Here is a 15915-nt window from a genome sequence, read left to right as displayed (position 1 = left end):
TATTATTTCCACACAACAGCTCTAAGGTATATTAATGACATAGTAAAACGTTGAAAATGAGTGGAATGCCCCTTTAATTGGTTAACTTTGTTTTCAAATATGACGCTTTGTATGACGCTGCTAGAAAGGGTCACCTGCTAAATAATTGACAGGTCAGGAACCAAATGGACCCAGGTCTGTTAACTCTGGGGGTCAGCCTATTACAAAACTAGAGGAAATAGCAGACACCCTGGAACAGTTTTTATGTGCCTTGCTCAAAGACACTTGGTGACGAATTGGGCCCATGCAGTTTGGGACTAGGACTGCAGTCAAATCCAGCTAAAACTGATTTATTTCTCAAATCCTTTTGATCTTTTGGCAGGACTGTTCTTCACACTGCATTTGCAAAGTGACCAGATGGGATCTGTCACAGATCTGTGTGTTTCAGACTGATTTTTAACAACGTCAACCCAGAGCTGCCCTGCGTCGACATATCTGCCCTGCGTCGACATATCTGCCCTGCGTCGACATATCTGCCCTGCATCGACATATCTGCCCTGCATCGACATATCTGCCCTGCATCGACATATCTGCCCTGTGTCGACATATCTGCCCTGCGTCGACATATCTGCCCTGCGTCGACATATCTGCCCTGCATCGACATATCTGCCCTGTGTCGACATAGTGTATCTGCTTTGGTTACCGCAGACAGACGGCAGCTGCAAGTGACGTCTTGGAATGTTTGATGCGACTTGGGTGGTTTAGATTAGGTTACTGCTGCTCAGACTGAGACGGATCTCCTGAAATCGGATTTTAATCAGATTTAAAACCGCCTCTGAACGCGGCGGCTCAAGTCGCATTCGTAAAAATCGAATCACATGTGACTTGTTTGTGTAGATGAGATTTCAATCTGGATATGGCACAGATGTGATTTAGGCCGGATTTGGCAGCCAGTCCGTCCTATAATAGGGACCTTATAGTGAGTGACAAAGGCAATTAGCGTGTCCCAGTCAGTGTAAGGGATTCAGACCTGCAACTTTGGTCACAAGCAGGCTTAACCCAATTAGGCCTGACGTCGAAATTTAAAAACATTGTCTTCTAAAATCCTGACAGTTTTCTGAAATACCTATGTTTCCGTTTCAGTGGTGCTCAATATTTCATGTCAAGGACCCCAAAAATGTGTCTGAAAATATGTTGTTCTAGGAACCCCTCAGAAGCAAAGATTTGAGTTTAAAACGTTTGCTCTGAAAGAATATATATATATTCAAAGATTTGTGCCACATTTTCACTATTTTTCAAAAATAACAGACCTACAAGCTCGTAGCGCGCCACTCGCTGCCGCGCTATGAGCTTGTAGATCTGCTATTTTTCAAAAGCTAAAGCATAACATAATGCTTAAAAAAAAACACCAAAAGGGGTTCCCGCCCCAAAATAGGTTAATCCAAGTAACGTGGCAACCACACATATTGCGTCACGCATGCAGGGTTTGTGCATACTGTAGTTATAGATTTGCGCAGGCCGGCCTCTCTGTCTGTTTGTCAACATTTTGTGGTCTGCTGACTCCATTGCATGACTGTACTATTGCGCCACAGTGACGATAAGCAATATTTACCCTGTTCAAATCAAACAGCGCCAACATTCCAGTGGCTCTGAAGTCAATACTGTTCAGGATCGTATCTCTAGCAGCTGTTGGGGAAGAAACCACCCAACTCATTTTTCCAGGAAATTAAAAAATATACATTATTCAGGAAATGAAGAAAACCTTTAACCCATTCTGGGCGGCTGGGGACCCCTTTTGATGTTTTAAGCATTATGTTATACTTTAGCTATCTACAAGCTCATAGCGCGGCACAGAGTGCGTAATAAAAATGGCAATAGCCGTTTAGAACGTCTTAAATTGTATTCTATATAAAATGTCTATATTGTAGACATTGTGAGGGCATTCAACTGGATGGATGGATGGATGGATGGATTTTATTTTGTCATTGAACACTGTTTACACACATGTACAACAAAATTGATCTGTTGGCATCACTCCAAAGCAGTACAAAAGTAATCATAATGTGTTAGTAGTAGCACCAAGTAGGTACCAAATATAAAAAGCAGTAAGAAAAAGAAATAACAGTGTATGTACAGTCAGTGAAGAGTTCATGTTTTTGGACCGGGAGGGGGGGGGGGGGGAACTCTATTCTTATCAACCGTCATTGACATTCACGGACATACAAAATGAGTGGACAATAGAGCGTCGCAGTCCCGCCTCCTACCCTGGACCAGGAAATGAAACCCAATGCATTATTCTCATAGACATTTCTTATTAAGTATTTATTTAAAGACGGTTACGCCGCGGACAAAGCCAACTCGAGTCGTGACAACTCATGACAACAAACAATATTTTGGACCAAACAAATAATTAGAAAGAAGAAAAAAACGGCAGGTTACAACACCTTTTTTGTTGTTTTTCTTCTTTGTAATTATTTGTTTGGTCCAAAATATTGTTTGTGTTGTCATGAGTTGTCACGACTCGAGTTGGCTTTGTCCGCGGCGTAACCGTCTTTAAATAAATACTTTAAGAAATGTCTATGAGAATAATGCATTGGGTTTCATTTCCTGGTCCAGGGTAGGAGGCGGGACTGCGACGCTCTATAATGCTACCAGAAAGTGAAACACACACAAAGCCCTGAATGACCAGAACAGGTCTGTAATTCTGAGTGTGAATAAAAGGCTTTACAGTAAATGGCTTTGATGACACCTGTCTGTGCAACAATACAATACTGTGTTAACACTGAGGTCCATTAAAAAAAAAGGCTTCAAAATCCTACATTTTCACGACTTTTCAAAAATAGCAGACCTACAAGCTTGTAGCGCGCCATGAGCTTGTAGATCTGCTATTTTTCAATAGCTAAAGCATAACATAATGCTTAAAACACCAAATGGGGTTCCCGCCCAAAATGGGTTAATCACACTAAAAATGGACCATTGACACATAGACCCAGGTCCATTCTCAATTCTCATTCTCAGAGTAGAATGAATCAAGAATCAAGAAGGGTTTACTTGTCACTCAAGTCATAACAGGTACAAGTAGCGAAACCATCTGACTTAAATGAGCACTGGAGATATTTTACTGTGTGGAATCACTGAATAACTGAATAACTGAATAACTGAAAAACTGAAAAACTGCAAGCTCAGACAAGAAGAACATGACAGATGCTAGTATACCTGGCTGCAGGTACTCTTTAAGCCATTTAGGCCTGACGTCGAACTTTAAAAAATGTCTTTTAAATCCTGACAGTTTTCTGAAATACCTTATGTATCAGTGGTGCTCAATATTTCATGTCAAGGACCCCAAAAACTATATGTAATATGCATCCACCAAACATCTGAAAATATGTTGTTCCAGGGACCTCCCCAGAAGCAAAGATTTGAGTTAAAATGTTCACTCTGTAACAACATATATTTCACAATTTTTCAAAAATAGCAGACCTACAAGTTCATAGCGCGCCACTTGTAGATCTGCTATTTTTCAATAGCTAAAGCATAACATAATGCTAACACCAAAAGGGGTTCCCGCCCAAAATGGGATAAGACCCAATTATTGTCAAGTCTACAGGTTTTACTCAGAATAAGTATGACACTGATTTACCACACATTATGAGTGCACTAGTACTAGTGGTTCTCACATGTTTTATTTGCAGGGATCCCCCTTAACTATGATGACGAACGAGAGCGTACAAATGGAACCAAATGGTTCCATTTGAACCCTCTCAGAGTTACAGACACGTTATGGTCGTTCAGTGCTTTATGTGTTTCTGCGCGCACAGAACGCACAGAACACACACACACACACACACACACACACACACACACACACACACACACACACACACACACACACACACACACACACACACACACACACACACACACACACACACACACACACACACACACACACACCCCCCCCCCCCCCCCCCCCCTTCGGCCTGGTGGAGACAATAATCTGCGTTTTGGGATGCAAAATGTACCCTATTGGCATCACTGTTACACACACTATGCTTTTAACGACTTTCAACATGGCAACTCTGACAGAGGCACTGGGGGAGTCACTAGGGAGGCCCTGGGGAGGCCCTGGGCAGACATTGGGGAGGCACTGTGGAGACACTGGGGGGACACTGGGCAGACAGAGGCACTGGGGAGGCACTGGGGAGTCACTAGGGAGGCCCTGGGGAGGCCCTGGGCAGACAGACAGAGGCACTGTGGAGACACTGGGGGGACACTGGGCAGACAGAGGCACTGGGGAGGCACTGGGGAGTCACTAGGGAGGCCCTGGGGAGGCCCTGGGCAGACAGACAGAGGCACTGTGGAGACACTGGGGGGACACTGGGCAGACAGAGGCACTGGGGAGGCACTGGGGAGTCACTAGGGAGGCCCTGGGGAGGCCCTGGGCAGACAGACAGAGGCACTGTGGAGACACTGGGGGGACACTGGGCAGACAGAGGCACTGGGGAGGCACTGGGGAGTCACTAGGGAGGCCCTGGGGAGGCCCTGGGCAGACAGACAGAGGCACTGTGGAGACACTGGGGGGACACTGGGCAGACAGAGGCACTGGGGAGGCACTGGGGAGTCACTAGGGAGGCCCTGGGGAGGCCCTGGGCAGACAGACAGAGGCACTGTGGAGACACTGGGGGGACACTGGGCAGACAGAGGCACTGGGGAGGCACTGGGGAGTCACTAGGGAGGCCCTGGGGAGGCCCTGGGCAGACAGACAGAGGCACTGTGGAGACACTGGGGGGACACTGGGCAGACAGAGGCACTGGGGAGGCACTGGGGAGTCACTAGGGAGGCCCTGGGGAGGCCCTGGGCAGACAGACAGAGGCACTGTGGAGACACTGGGGGGACACTGGGCAGACAGAGGCACTGGGGAGGCACTGGGGAGTCACTAGGGAGGCCCTGGGGAGGCCCTGGGCAGACAGACAGAGGCACTGTGGAGACACTGGGGGGACACTGGGCAGACAGAGGCACTGGGGAGGCACTGGGGAGTCACTAGGGAGGCCCTGGGGAGGCCCTGGGCAGACAGACAGAGGCACTGTGGAGACACTGGGGGGACACTGGGCAGACAGAGGCACTGGGGAGGCACTGGGGAGTCACTAGGGAGGCCCTGGGGAGGCCCTGGGCAGACAGACAGAGGCACTGTGGAGACACTGGGGGGACACTGGGCAGACAGAGGCACTGGGGAGGCACTGGGGAGTCACTAGGGAGGCCCTGGGGAGGCCCTGGGCAGACAGACAGAGGCACTGTGGAGACACTGGGGGGACACTGGGCAGACAGAGGCACTGGGGAGGCACTGGGGAGTCACTAGGGAGGCCCTGGGGAGGCCCTGGGCAGACAGACAGAGGCACTGTGGAGACACTGGGGGGACACTGGGCAGACAGAGGCACTGGGGAGGCACTGGGGAGTCACTAGGGAGGCCCTGGGGAGGCCCTGGGCAGACAGACAGAGGCACTGTGGAGACACTGGGGGGACACTGGGCAGACAGAGGCACTGGGGAGGCACTGGGGAGTCACTAGGGAGTCTTCATCCCCACATAAATCCCACCACAATCTTGCTACATAAACCCTGCTAGAGCAGGAGAAGAGTAGAGTTTATTTATATTTTGGTATCACAGTCTAATCAATATTTGACAAAATGAACATTTTCTGTCTCTCCTTTAGACAGCAGGAGGAATGGTTTTATGTTTGTTTATTTAGCGTTTCAGCATTATGCATTTTGGGCGGGAACCCCTTTTGGTGTTAGCATTATGTTATGCTTTAGCTATTGAAAAATAGCAGATCTACAAGCTCATAGCGCGGCACTCGGTGCCGCGCTATGAACTTGTAGGTCTGCTATTTTTTGGAAAATCGTGAAAATGTGCCTGAAATCTTTGAATATACATTGTTACAGAGCAAGTTTTTAACTCACATCTTTGCTTCTGGGGGCGTTCCCAGAGCAACATATTTTCAGATGGGGGAGTCGGTGGCCAAACACAGATAAACTTTTTGGGGTCCTTGACATGAAATATTGAGCACCCACTGGCCACCACTGATACAGAGACATGAGGTATTTCAGAAAACTGTCAGGATTTAGAAGACATTTTTTAAATTCAGGCCTAAATGGATTAAAAGACCGGTGCCATTAAAGACACTGAATTATTTTGCTGATTACAATATAAAACTTCAATCTCAATTATAGTTACTTATCTTATATAGTGCTATCTGAAATCTGATTTAGAATGTACTGGTATGTAAAGAGCATCTGCTAAGATGGATGTCGTTATAGCCTATAGGACTAGTTGTGACATCAAGGGCAATGTCCATAAATGGAATAAAATTAGAGTGAATGTTTTGCTGTTCACAGATAGTTGATTAAAAACAATGTCTAGACTGTGGTGTTCTGTTGGTGTAGAAAAAACTCAAACAACAGTTCTATATGGGCAGGCTAGCTCTGGTCCGACCAGAACTATGGGCAGACTACACAACACAGCTACGTTCATTGTGGAGCTGCTTTAGACTTTAACAGTCTGATTACATAACAGCATGGTTTAGTTCGTTTTTTTAATAGATTGATTGATTAGTTCTACTTTACTAACAGTTTGCAGGGGGGGGGGGGGGGGGGGCACAGGAAAGTACAGTCCAATACAAGGTCTGCTAAGAGGATTTATAACCCAAGAAAGCATATTGGAGTCCTTCATATGTCAATTGATTGGATTAAGACCATATTAACATGATATTAAAACAATAACAATAGGATTTGTGTAAGATAATAGCTAAACGTCCAAAACATGACTATTAAACTGTCAAAACATAATTTATAGGCCTAGCTACATACATAGTAGCTTTTGACATACCAACTGTCAAAACATAATAGCCAACAACTCGGGCCCCGGTCAGTGGTCACCCCTGCATAATATACAAGTTTACTTGATGGCCTGTATTGTATAGGCTACTCTATCATGCTTCATTCTAAAAGGTTCGTCAAGCTAGTGTTTACATAATCACGTCTGGGGTCTACATAAAGTGCAGGGTTACTTTACTTAAAAGTTCAGTTTCAAATGTCTCTCTTAATTTTCTAGTCTCTTGTGGAACAGGGGCTGATCCTACTAAACCGATCTACAAGCTCACTTTACAGATCTTTTCGGCAGGCGACACTATACTATAGGGATTAAAAATGACGCATTAAAAGGCGGCTCCCCGCCGTGGATAAAGGCCTACAGACAGAACTACTACTACTCTACACCACACCGCCCCGGGGCTGCTGCAAGTTATACAGCAAACTTCAGAAGTTGATTCCACTCAGCGGAAAAGTTGCATTGCAAATCAACATGTATCCAATCAATGTCGTCAAACGCTTTGATGTCGGTGACACAATGTTATACTTAGTTGCAAACCCAAGAAAGCAGCGCGTCTTGTTGCCACTTTGTAACAACAGCGTGTCATGCGCAACACGGACACTTCTAAAAGACTTAAAAACAACACACACTACTTTCTCTCTCCCAAAAACTCACCACCTTCCTCTCGACGAGTCGCCGCGTTGTTTTCGTCCTCATCCCGAGTAACTTGCGTGATTATTGACGACGAATGGTCCATGAAGAGATCCGCTATCCTTAATAACAGTAGCCCCCCGTTGCTGAATAGATTCTGGGAGTTATGGCCAAAAAGGGGAAAAAAATATTTATATTTTTTGCCACTCCCTGTCTACATACGCGCATACTACTGCGCGTAAAAGCCCAACATTATTCTATAAAAACCGAGTCCAAAAGCTTACCCGGAGCAGAAGAACATGTCGGAGCGAGTTTAATTAATAGCGTAAAAACAATACAAAAAAACAACGGCTAAAAAGAACTAATACCAAATCGATTACTTTTTTTGTTTCTATATGGGCTTAAGTTCAACAACTTCATCAATTTCACGATACAAACATGGACCTTGACGGTTTCAAGGAAGCCCCGTTCTTAAAGCCACAATGCAGGATGTGGGTTTTCTTCGGTTAGTTAGTCCATAGTACAACCATCTGTTTACGGCTGGGTTAATATTTTAAACTGTACGAAATTATGGAATTCATTGTTTTAAAGACATGGCATTTTGTCTTGCCTGTTGTTTTATACTCAATTCTCAATTTGAGACTGTAAAAAAACAGACATAGTTATTTTTAATTCTTTATTCATATGATTCTGAAGCGAATTAAATTCAAATTTCACCAGACGTGTCACTATATAATATACAGACAACCGAGAGTATCCGGGTGGTTTGTTCATTGTTTGTACTTTGTATTAAGTTTGTGTTTCTAGCTTTTGAAGGGCAGCGGGGGGGGGGCCTTGAAACCGACGGGCAGTTTAGGGACCGTCGTCAAAGTGCAGCACCCTGAAGTTGAATAAAATAAAGTCCAGTTCCTCTCACAGCCAACGGGGGTTCTCTGCAATAAGACACAAAACAATGAAACGTAAAATAGTTGCATCTTAAAATGCATGCTGTTAGAATGATGGTTCTGATGAATTGAAAATGGTGGAAAATATTGTAAAGTGTAATGATTTAATAATGTGGTGTTGGACAACACAGTAAGTAATTTATGATGAATTCCTGTTCTGTTCTTTGACTAGAAGTGTCTATTTGTACGTCTCTAAATGTTTTGATGAATTGAACATGGTGGACCCTCTTGTAAACAAGTGTAATGCTTAATTGGGTCGTCCACTCACAGTTAACAGTCTTTGTATTGAGTTTGTGCTTGAAATGTACTGTAATTCTGCAAACTGTTAATAAATCAATCAATCAAAAACACAGTAACAGGTTTATGTATTGAGTCGTGCTTTCGTTTGTACCGCAGTGTACCCAGTCCCATTCTGCATAGTTACTGTGAATAAATACTTCAATCAATCAAGTCAAAATTAATGGAAACACTCAAGTATTTTTATTTATTTATTTTTAGTTTCAAAAGTTATAAGAAAAAAGTCCTTCTGCACACCTACAATGGACGGATAACTGGAACTGAGAAGTAGAGGAAGAATAATCCCTGCACACTGCTTTTTTTGATTGATTGATTGATTTATTAACAGTTTGCAGTCAAGGTCTTAATAGCCTCGGTCCCAGGCTTACTTTTCTGCGAAAAGAAGAGCCTGGTCACAACGTAAGGCAGAGAAGCTATCGGCGGACGTATCCTCCGGAACATCAGTCAGATGTATTTCCCCCGGATACGATATTTTCCCGACCAATCACAACACTTGTTTCATTTGCGGAGAATGTAAACTGATTTGTAAAGCATCAACGTCATTTCCTTGGGCAATACTTCCGCTAAAATCCCGCAACTTACGCTGATAGTCTTTTCAGCGTAGGTCTTGCCCAGGGTGATGTCTTAATGACTGTTGGTAGGGCGTTCCACATTTTGGTGGCATAGGAGCGAAATTAATTTAGTCCCTTGTTTGTGCCTTCACTTGAGTTAGATTTATTGAGCAACGTTTCGTTGGTTCAGAGTTCAGGCCTTCGTCAGGCATGGTTGTTTCATAAGTTGTTCCAAAAGTTAACTCAAGTAGGCTACTAGGCTACAGGCTACAGCCAGTGGTTCCCAAAGTGGGGTCCGGGGACCCCTAGGGGTCCTTGAGAGGGTTCCAGGGGGTCCCCAGCTAAATGATAGTAAGTAACCAAAATCTACCCTTATAGGTCTGTAACTCTTAACGGGTCCATTTGGTTCCATTTGTACACTGAGTTAAATTAACATTGATTTTACAATATAAATTGGGGTCCCAGAGATAGAAATGCCATTAAGTGTGGGTACTCGGGGTCCGGGGACCCCCGGTGCGCGAGGCACCGGTCCCCCCGGAGGGTTCCGGTGGTGCATGGCCGGGCGTGAAATGGGGGCCCGTTGCGTAGACTAATGCAGGTCAAACTGGGGGTCCTTGAAATTAAAATGGTTGAGAATCACTGCTACAGCCATACAATTCTTCTCTAATGGGGGTCCTTGGCATATATTTTTCAAATGGGGGCCCGTGGGCTAATAAATGTCAATTTGGGGGTCCTTGACATATATTTTTCAAATGGGGGCCCGTGGGCTAATAAATGTCAATTTGGGGGTCCTTGACATATATTTTTCAAATGGGGGCCCGTGGGCTAATAAATGTCAATTTGGGGGTCCTTGACATATATTTTTCAAATGGGGGCCCGTGGGCTAATAAATGTAAATTTGGGGGTCCTTGACATGAACAAGTTTGGGAACCACTGGCCTACAGACAGTAGGCTACCTGAGTGAACCACTGGCCTACAGACAGTAGGCTACCTGAGTGAACCACTGGCCTACAGACAGTAGGCTACCTGAGTGAACCACTGGCCTACAGACAGTAGGCTACCTGAGTGAACCACTGGCCTACAGACAGTAGGCTACCTGAACCACTGGCCTACAGACAGTAGGCTACCTGAGTGAACCACTGGCCTACCGACAGTAGGCTACCTGAACCACTGGCCTACAGACAGTAGGCTACCTGAGTGAACCACTGGCCTACAGACAGTAGGCTACCTGAGTGAACCACTGGCCTACAGACAGTAGGCTACCTGAGAACCACTGGCCTACAGACAGTAGGCTACCTGAGTGAACCACTGGCCTACAGAGAGTAGGCTACCTGAGTGAACCACTGGCCTACAGAGAGTAGGCTACCTGAGGGAACCACTGGCCTACAGACAGTAGGCTACCTGAGTGAACCACTGGCCTACAGACAGTAGGCTACCTGAGTGAACCACTGGCCTACAGACAGTAGGCTACCTGAGTGAACCACTGGCCTACCGACAGTAGGCTACCTGAGTGAACCACTGGCCTACAGACAGTAGGCTACCTGAGTGAACCACTGGCCTACAGACAGTAGGCTACCTGAGTGAACCACTGGCCTACAGACAGTAGGCTACCTGAGTGAACCACTGGCCTACAGACAGTAGGCTACCTGAGTGAACCACTGGCCTACAGACAGTAGGCTACCTGAGTGAACCACTGGCCTACAGACAGTAGGCTACCTGAGTGGAACCACTGGCCTACAGACAGTAGGCTACCTGAGTGAACCACTGGCCTACAGACAGTAGGCTACCTGAGTGAACCACTGGCCTACAGACAGTAGGCTACCTGAGTGAACCACTGGCCTACAGACAGTAGGCTACCTGAGTGAACCACTGGCCTACAGACAGTAGGCTACCTGAGTGAACCACTGGCCTACAGACAGTAGGCTACCTGAGTGAACCACTGGCCTACAGACAGTAGGCTACCTGAGGGAACCACTGGCCTACAGACAGTAGGCTACCTGAGAACCACTGGCCTACAGACAGTAGGCTACCTGAGTGAACCACTGGCCTACAGACAGTAGGCTACCTGAGTGAACCACTGGCCTACAGACAGTAGGCTACCTGAGTGAACCACTGGCCTACAGACAGTAGGCTACCTGAGTGAACCACTGGCCTACAGACAGTAGGCTACCTGAGTGAACCACTGGCCTACAGACAGTAGGCTACCTGAGTGAACCACTGGCCTACAGACAGTAGGCTACCTGAGTGAACCACTGGCCTACAGACAGTAGGCTACCTGAGTGAACCACTGGCCTACAGACAGTAGGCTACCTGAGGGAACCACTGGCCTACAGACAGTAGGCTACCTGAGTGAACCACTGGCCTACAGACAGTAGGCTACCTGAGGGAACCACTGGCCTACAGACAGTAGGCTACCTGAGTGAACCACTGGCCTACAGACAGTAGGCTACCTGAGTGAACCACTGGCCTACAGACAGTAGGCTACCTGAGGGAACCACTGGCCTACAGACAGTAGGCTACACTGGCCTACAGACAGTAGGCTACACTGGCCTACAGACAGTAGGCTACCTGAGTGAACCACTGGCCTACAGACAGTAGGCTACCTGAGTGAACCACTGGCCTACAGACAGTAGGCTACCTGAGTGAACCACTGGCCAACAGACAGTAGGCTACCTGAGTGAACCACTGGCCTACAGACAGTAGGCTACCTGAGTGAACCACTGGCCTACAGACAGTAGGCTACCTGAGTGAACCACTGGCCTACCGACAGTAGGCTACCTGAGTGAACCACTGGCCAACAGACAGTAGGCTACCTGAGTGAACCACTGGCCTACAGACAGTAGGCTACCTGAGTGAACCACTGGCCTACAGACAGTAGGCTACCTGAGTGACGTCAATGTACTTGGTTACTTTATATTTTACTCCACTGCTAATAGAAAATAAACAAACGGATCATAACAATACATAATTATACTACAGTTGTCACTGAATCAAAGTGATACATTATGAATGAATGATTAGCATTAATACAAATAGAACCGCAGGATCAATATCACTCCACACCACTTTGTATACGGTAATATATTCCCTTATTATCAGACACAGCACATATCGTTGATATCAAATGATCAGAGAGAGATATGCACACTGTTAGTGTGAATGGTCTCTCATACTGTTTTTGTTTTGTTAAATTTAGAGTAGCCAATTCTTTTTTTACCTCATTTTTTCTCCCAAATGTCCCAAATGTCTTCACACCAATTGACTAATTTTACCACCGAGATCAGCTCTATTCTTTTTCACATAATCTTCTGACATACTGTACATAACCAAGCTGTTTACCATACAATTTACAATTTAGGCATTAACACTGTAAGCATGTAGACGCTCTTAATCCAGAGTGATTTACAGTAAGCAAGAACAAAAACATGGTAATACATCGTATACATAAAAATAGGCATCATGATACGTAAGCTAAGAACCTAACAGTGTTACATCATAGTGAAACTAGAAAAAGTGCCCTTCTGGGCACAGGTCTCCACCAGGAGGAGTGTGTGTGAGTAATATAAACATGTTTATTTGGGTTTTTTTGTGTGTGTGTGTGTGACGCGACTTGGCCTGTTGTAGTGCCACCATGAGGCTGATTTGAAAACTGTCAAGTGGCATTTCTTCCTCAGCCTAGTAGTGGGAATAGGCATGCACAGTTTTAACGCAATCGGACGCTGCGTTTTCGGGCTACTCCAGAAAACTTTAGAAGCCAATCGTAGCCAATCAGGATGGATAATTATGAGAAATCAAACAAATCACATGATCACATGACTATGGAGAGCATGTGTACCAATTTGCGTGAAATTTGGATGAAATCTGAAGGAGTAATATTAGAAAATGTGTTTTACACATGTCGGCCTCCTGGTGGCGCTATAAAGAGCAGATGTGAAAAATTCCAGGCAAAGGTTTTTCCTTGGCCTCTAGGGAGTGTGCATACATGGTTTTACACAGATCGGTGCAGTTATAGGTAAAAACACAAATCGGCCAGTTATAGCGCCACCATGAGGCTGAGTTGAAAATAATATGTGCGTGCAAAATTTCACGGAAATCACACGATGTGTTCATGATTTGCAGCATTTTGTTTGAAACGGAGCACTCTTGCGAACTTTGGAAGCCAATCTTAGCCAATCAGGATGGAGTCTGAAAAATCTGAAAGATCCGTTTCGTTGAATGGCTCTAGAGAGACTGTGTACCAATTTGCGTATTGTTTGGACAAAATCTGTAGGTTTACTGTCAAAACATTTGTTTTGCACAAAGCGGCCTCCTGGTGGCGCTATAACAGGCCAATGTGAAAACTTTGGAGCAGAGGTTCAGCTCTGGCATTCAGGGAGTGTGTGTGCAGAGTATGGCTGCGATCAAGCCAACGGTGCCAGAGATTAGCTGTTCACAGACGGACGGACGGACACACGGACGGACGGACGGACACACGGACGGACGGACGGACACACGGACGGACGGACGGACACACGGACGGACGGACGGACACACGGACGGACGGACACACGGACGGACGGAGTGCAAAACATACTCTCTCCCCATGCCTTCGGCCTGGTGGAGACAACTATGCATACATTATATAGAGTGCTACTGTATGTTTACATAAAATGTATCTTTGTTACATAAGTTGAGCCTTTGTTTGCATACGCCTGTAAGGTCGTCGACCTTATTGTGCGTGTGGTGGATGTGCAAGTGTGTGTGCCTGTATGCATACGTTGAGGGTGTGTGTGTGTGTGTGTGTGTGTGTGTGTGTGTGCGTGTGTGCGTGTGTGTGCGTGTGTGCGTGCGTGCACATGCATGTGTGTGTGCGTGTGTGCGTGCGTGCACATGCATGTGTGTGTGCTTAATCTTGCATGCCTGGCTACAGACTTCCTGGAATAGAGGGTATGTGTGTGACATCATCATCATACCCGGAAGTTATGCAGGAATGTCTACTGAGTGGGAAAAAAATACTTTCTGGTCCATACATCCACACAGAAAAGTCCTATTTGATTGCATTAAATGACTTTAAACAACATTAAATTCACTTTGTCACTCTCTTTGCCACTCGATCTGCCATTCACTTTATGCATGCGCATACCCTCTATAGTACAGGGGTTCTCAACCCGTGGGTCGCGACCCCTCGGGGGGTCGCCAAATTATTTTAGGGGGTCCCCAAAAATGTTTTTAAAAAAAACAAAAAAAAAACGTTTTTTTAATTTTAAATTTTCACGATTTTTCAAAAATAGCAGACCTACAAGCTCGTAGCGCGCCACTCGGTGGCGCGCTATGAGCTTGTAGATCTGCTATTTTTCAATAGCTAAATTATAACAATGCTTAAAACACCAAAAGGGGTTCCCGCCCAAAATGGGTTAAGGTTATTGTAGCAGTCAATTTATATTGGGGGTCGGGAGGGTGCGGGGCGGGGGTCCCGAGACATTGCCAAAGCATTTCCGGGGGTCCCCGGCCAAAAACGTTGAGAACCCCTGCTATAGTAGACAACACCCTGTATAAACAGTCCATTAAGTTGATGTTAACTTGATGACTATTTCTATGTATTTGATTTATCATGTGTTAATTGCGCTTACTGTAAATCGCTCTGGATTAAGAGCGTCTGTTAAATCTAAAATTGTAAATTGTAGACGGGGATGTTTTTGGGCTAACAAAACAAACAGTGAAAAACTCCTTAAATACTGTGAGAGGGCAGTGTGTTTCTGCAGGAATAAACACCACCACAGCCTTGGTAGAATAGAGATGATGGGTAAAACATGTATGTATTGTTTTGTTATGTAAACACAGGGCAAAGTTATATACTATTTTTGCCATAGGCCTGACTCACACCTTCACAACAGATTGATGTATAGCTGATGCATGAGACTTATTGACTGATGCAAGCTCACAATGCATTTCCAATGGGAGTCACATGGTTTGACACAACATTTGTGTTGTATGAGGGGGTGGGGGGCAGTCGAAACACAGCCGAAAGCCGTACAACACAAATGTTGTGTCAAACCATGTGACTTCCATTGGAAATGCACTGCGAGCTTGCATCAGTAAACAAGTCTCATACATCTAGCATCCAACAATGTTGTATGCTAGATACGAAGGTGTGAGTCAGGCCTAAGAATGCAAATTTGTGGTGGTCATGGTTGGTATCATGGCCGACTTGGTATAGTATTAAACAAAGTGCATTTTCTGAATTTCTACTATAGCACATTTCCAATCAGGAAGACATAGCAAAACTCACAAATAGCAAAAGGTTTCTTTATTATAATGTATGGTTTATTATGTACATACTATTTGAACACGTCACATGGGCCTTATATATTATGTTTGTTAATGCAACAGTGATTTGGTTGGTTGCATTGATTGATTGTTTGATTGATTGAAATATGTATATATATATGTAACAGTTTGCAGAATTACAGTGCATTTCAAGCACAAACTCAATACAAAGACTGTTAACTGTGAGTGGATGACCCAATTAAGCATTAATTACACTTGTTTACAAGAGGGTCCACCTTGTTCAATTCATCAAAACATTTAGCATTTAGCATTCCAGTAAGAACAGAGACAAACAGTAGAACACACGCTGACTGAGGAGGATGCG

At 45.2% G+C, this 15915-nt stretch overlaps 1 protein-coding gene across 2 annotated transcripts in view; it reads right to left on the bottom strand.

Moving 5' to 3' along the window:
• The window catches only part of ctdsp1 (CTD (carboxy-terminal domain, RNA polymerase II, polypeptide A) small phosphatase 1), a 46325-nt gene extending 38311 nt beyond the window's left edge, over nt 1-8014 (bottom strand). Inside the window, exons 1-2 of one of the 2 annotated variants that reach the window (XM_079519199.1) lie at nt 7777-8014; nt 7517-7649 (exon numbers count right to left, since the gene is read on the bottom strand). In XM_079519199.1, coding sequence (XP_079375325.1) covers nt 7517-7598 — 82 coding nt within the window. In that variant the 5' untranslated portion in view covers nt 7599-7649; nt 7777-8014. Of the gene's footprint in view, nt 1-7516 lie in introns of both variants that reach the window. The other variant, XM_079519198.1, reaches the window with a different exon arrangement.
• Between the last annotated feature and the right edge of the window lie 7901 nt (nt 8015-15915).

This window comes from Electrona antarctica (assembly GCF_951216825.1).
Source record: "Electrona antarctica genome assembly, chromosome: 13".
NCBI lineage: Eukaryota > Metazoa > Chordata > Actinopteri > Myctophiformes > Myctophidae > Electrona > Electrona antarctica.
Note: the sequence above shows the minus strand (reverse complement) of the source record. Positions and strands in the feature narration are given on the sequence as shown.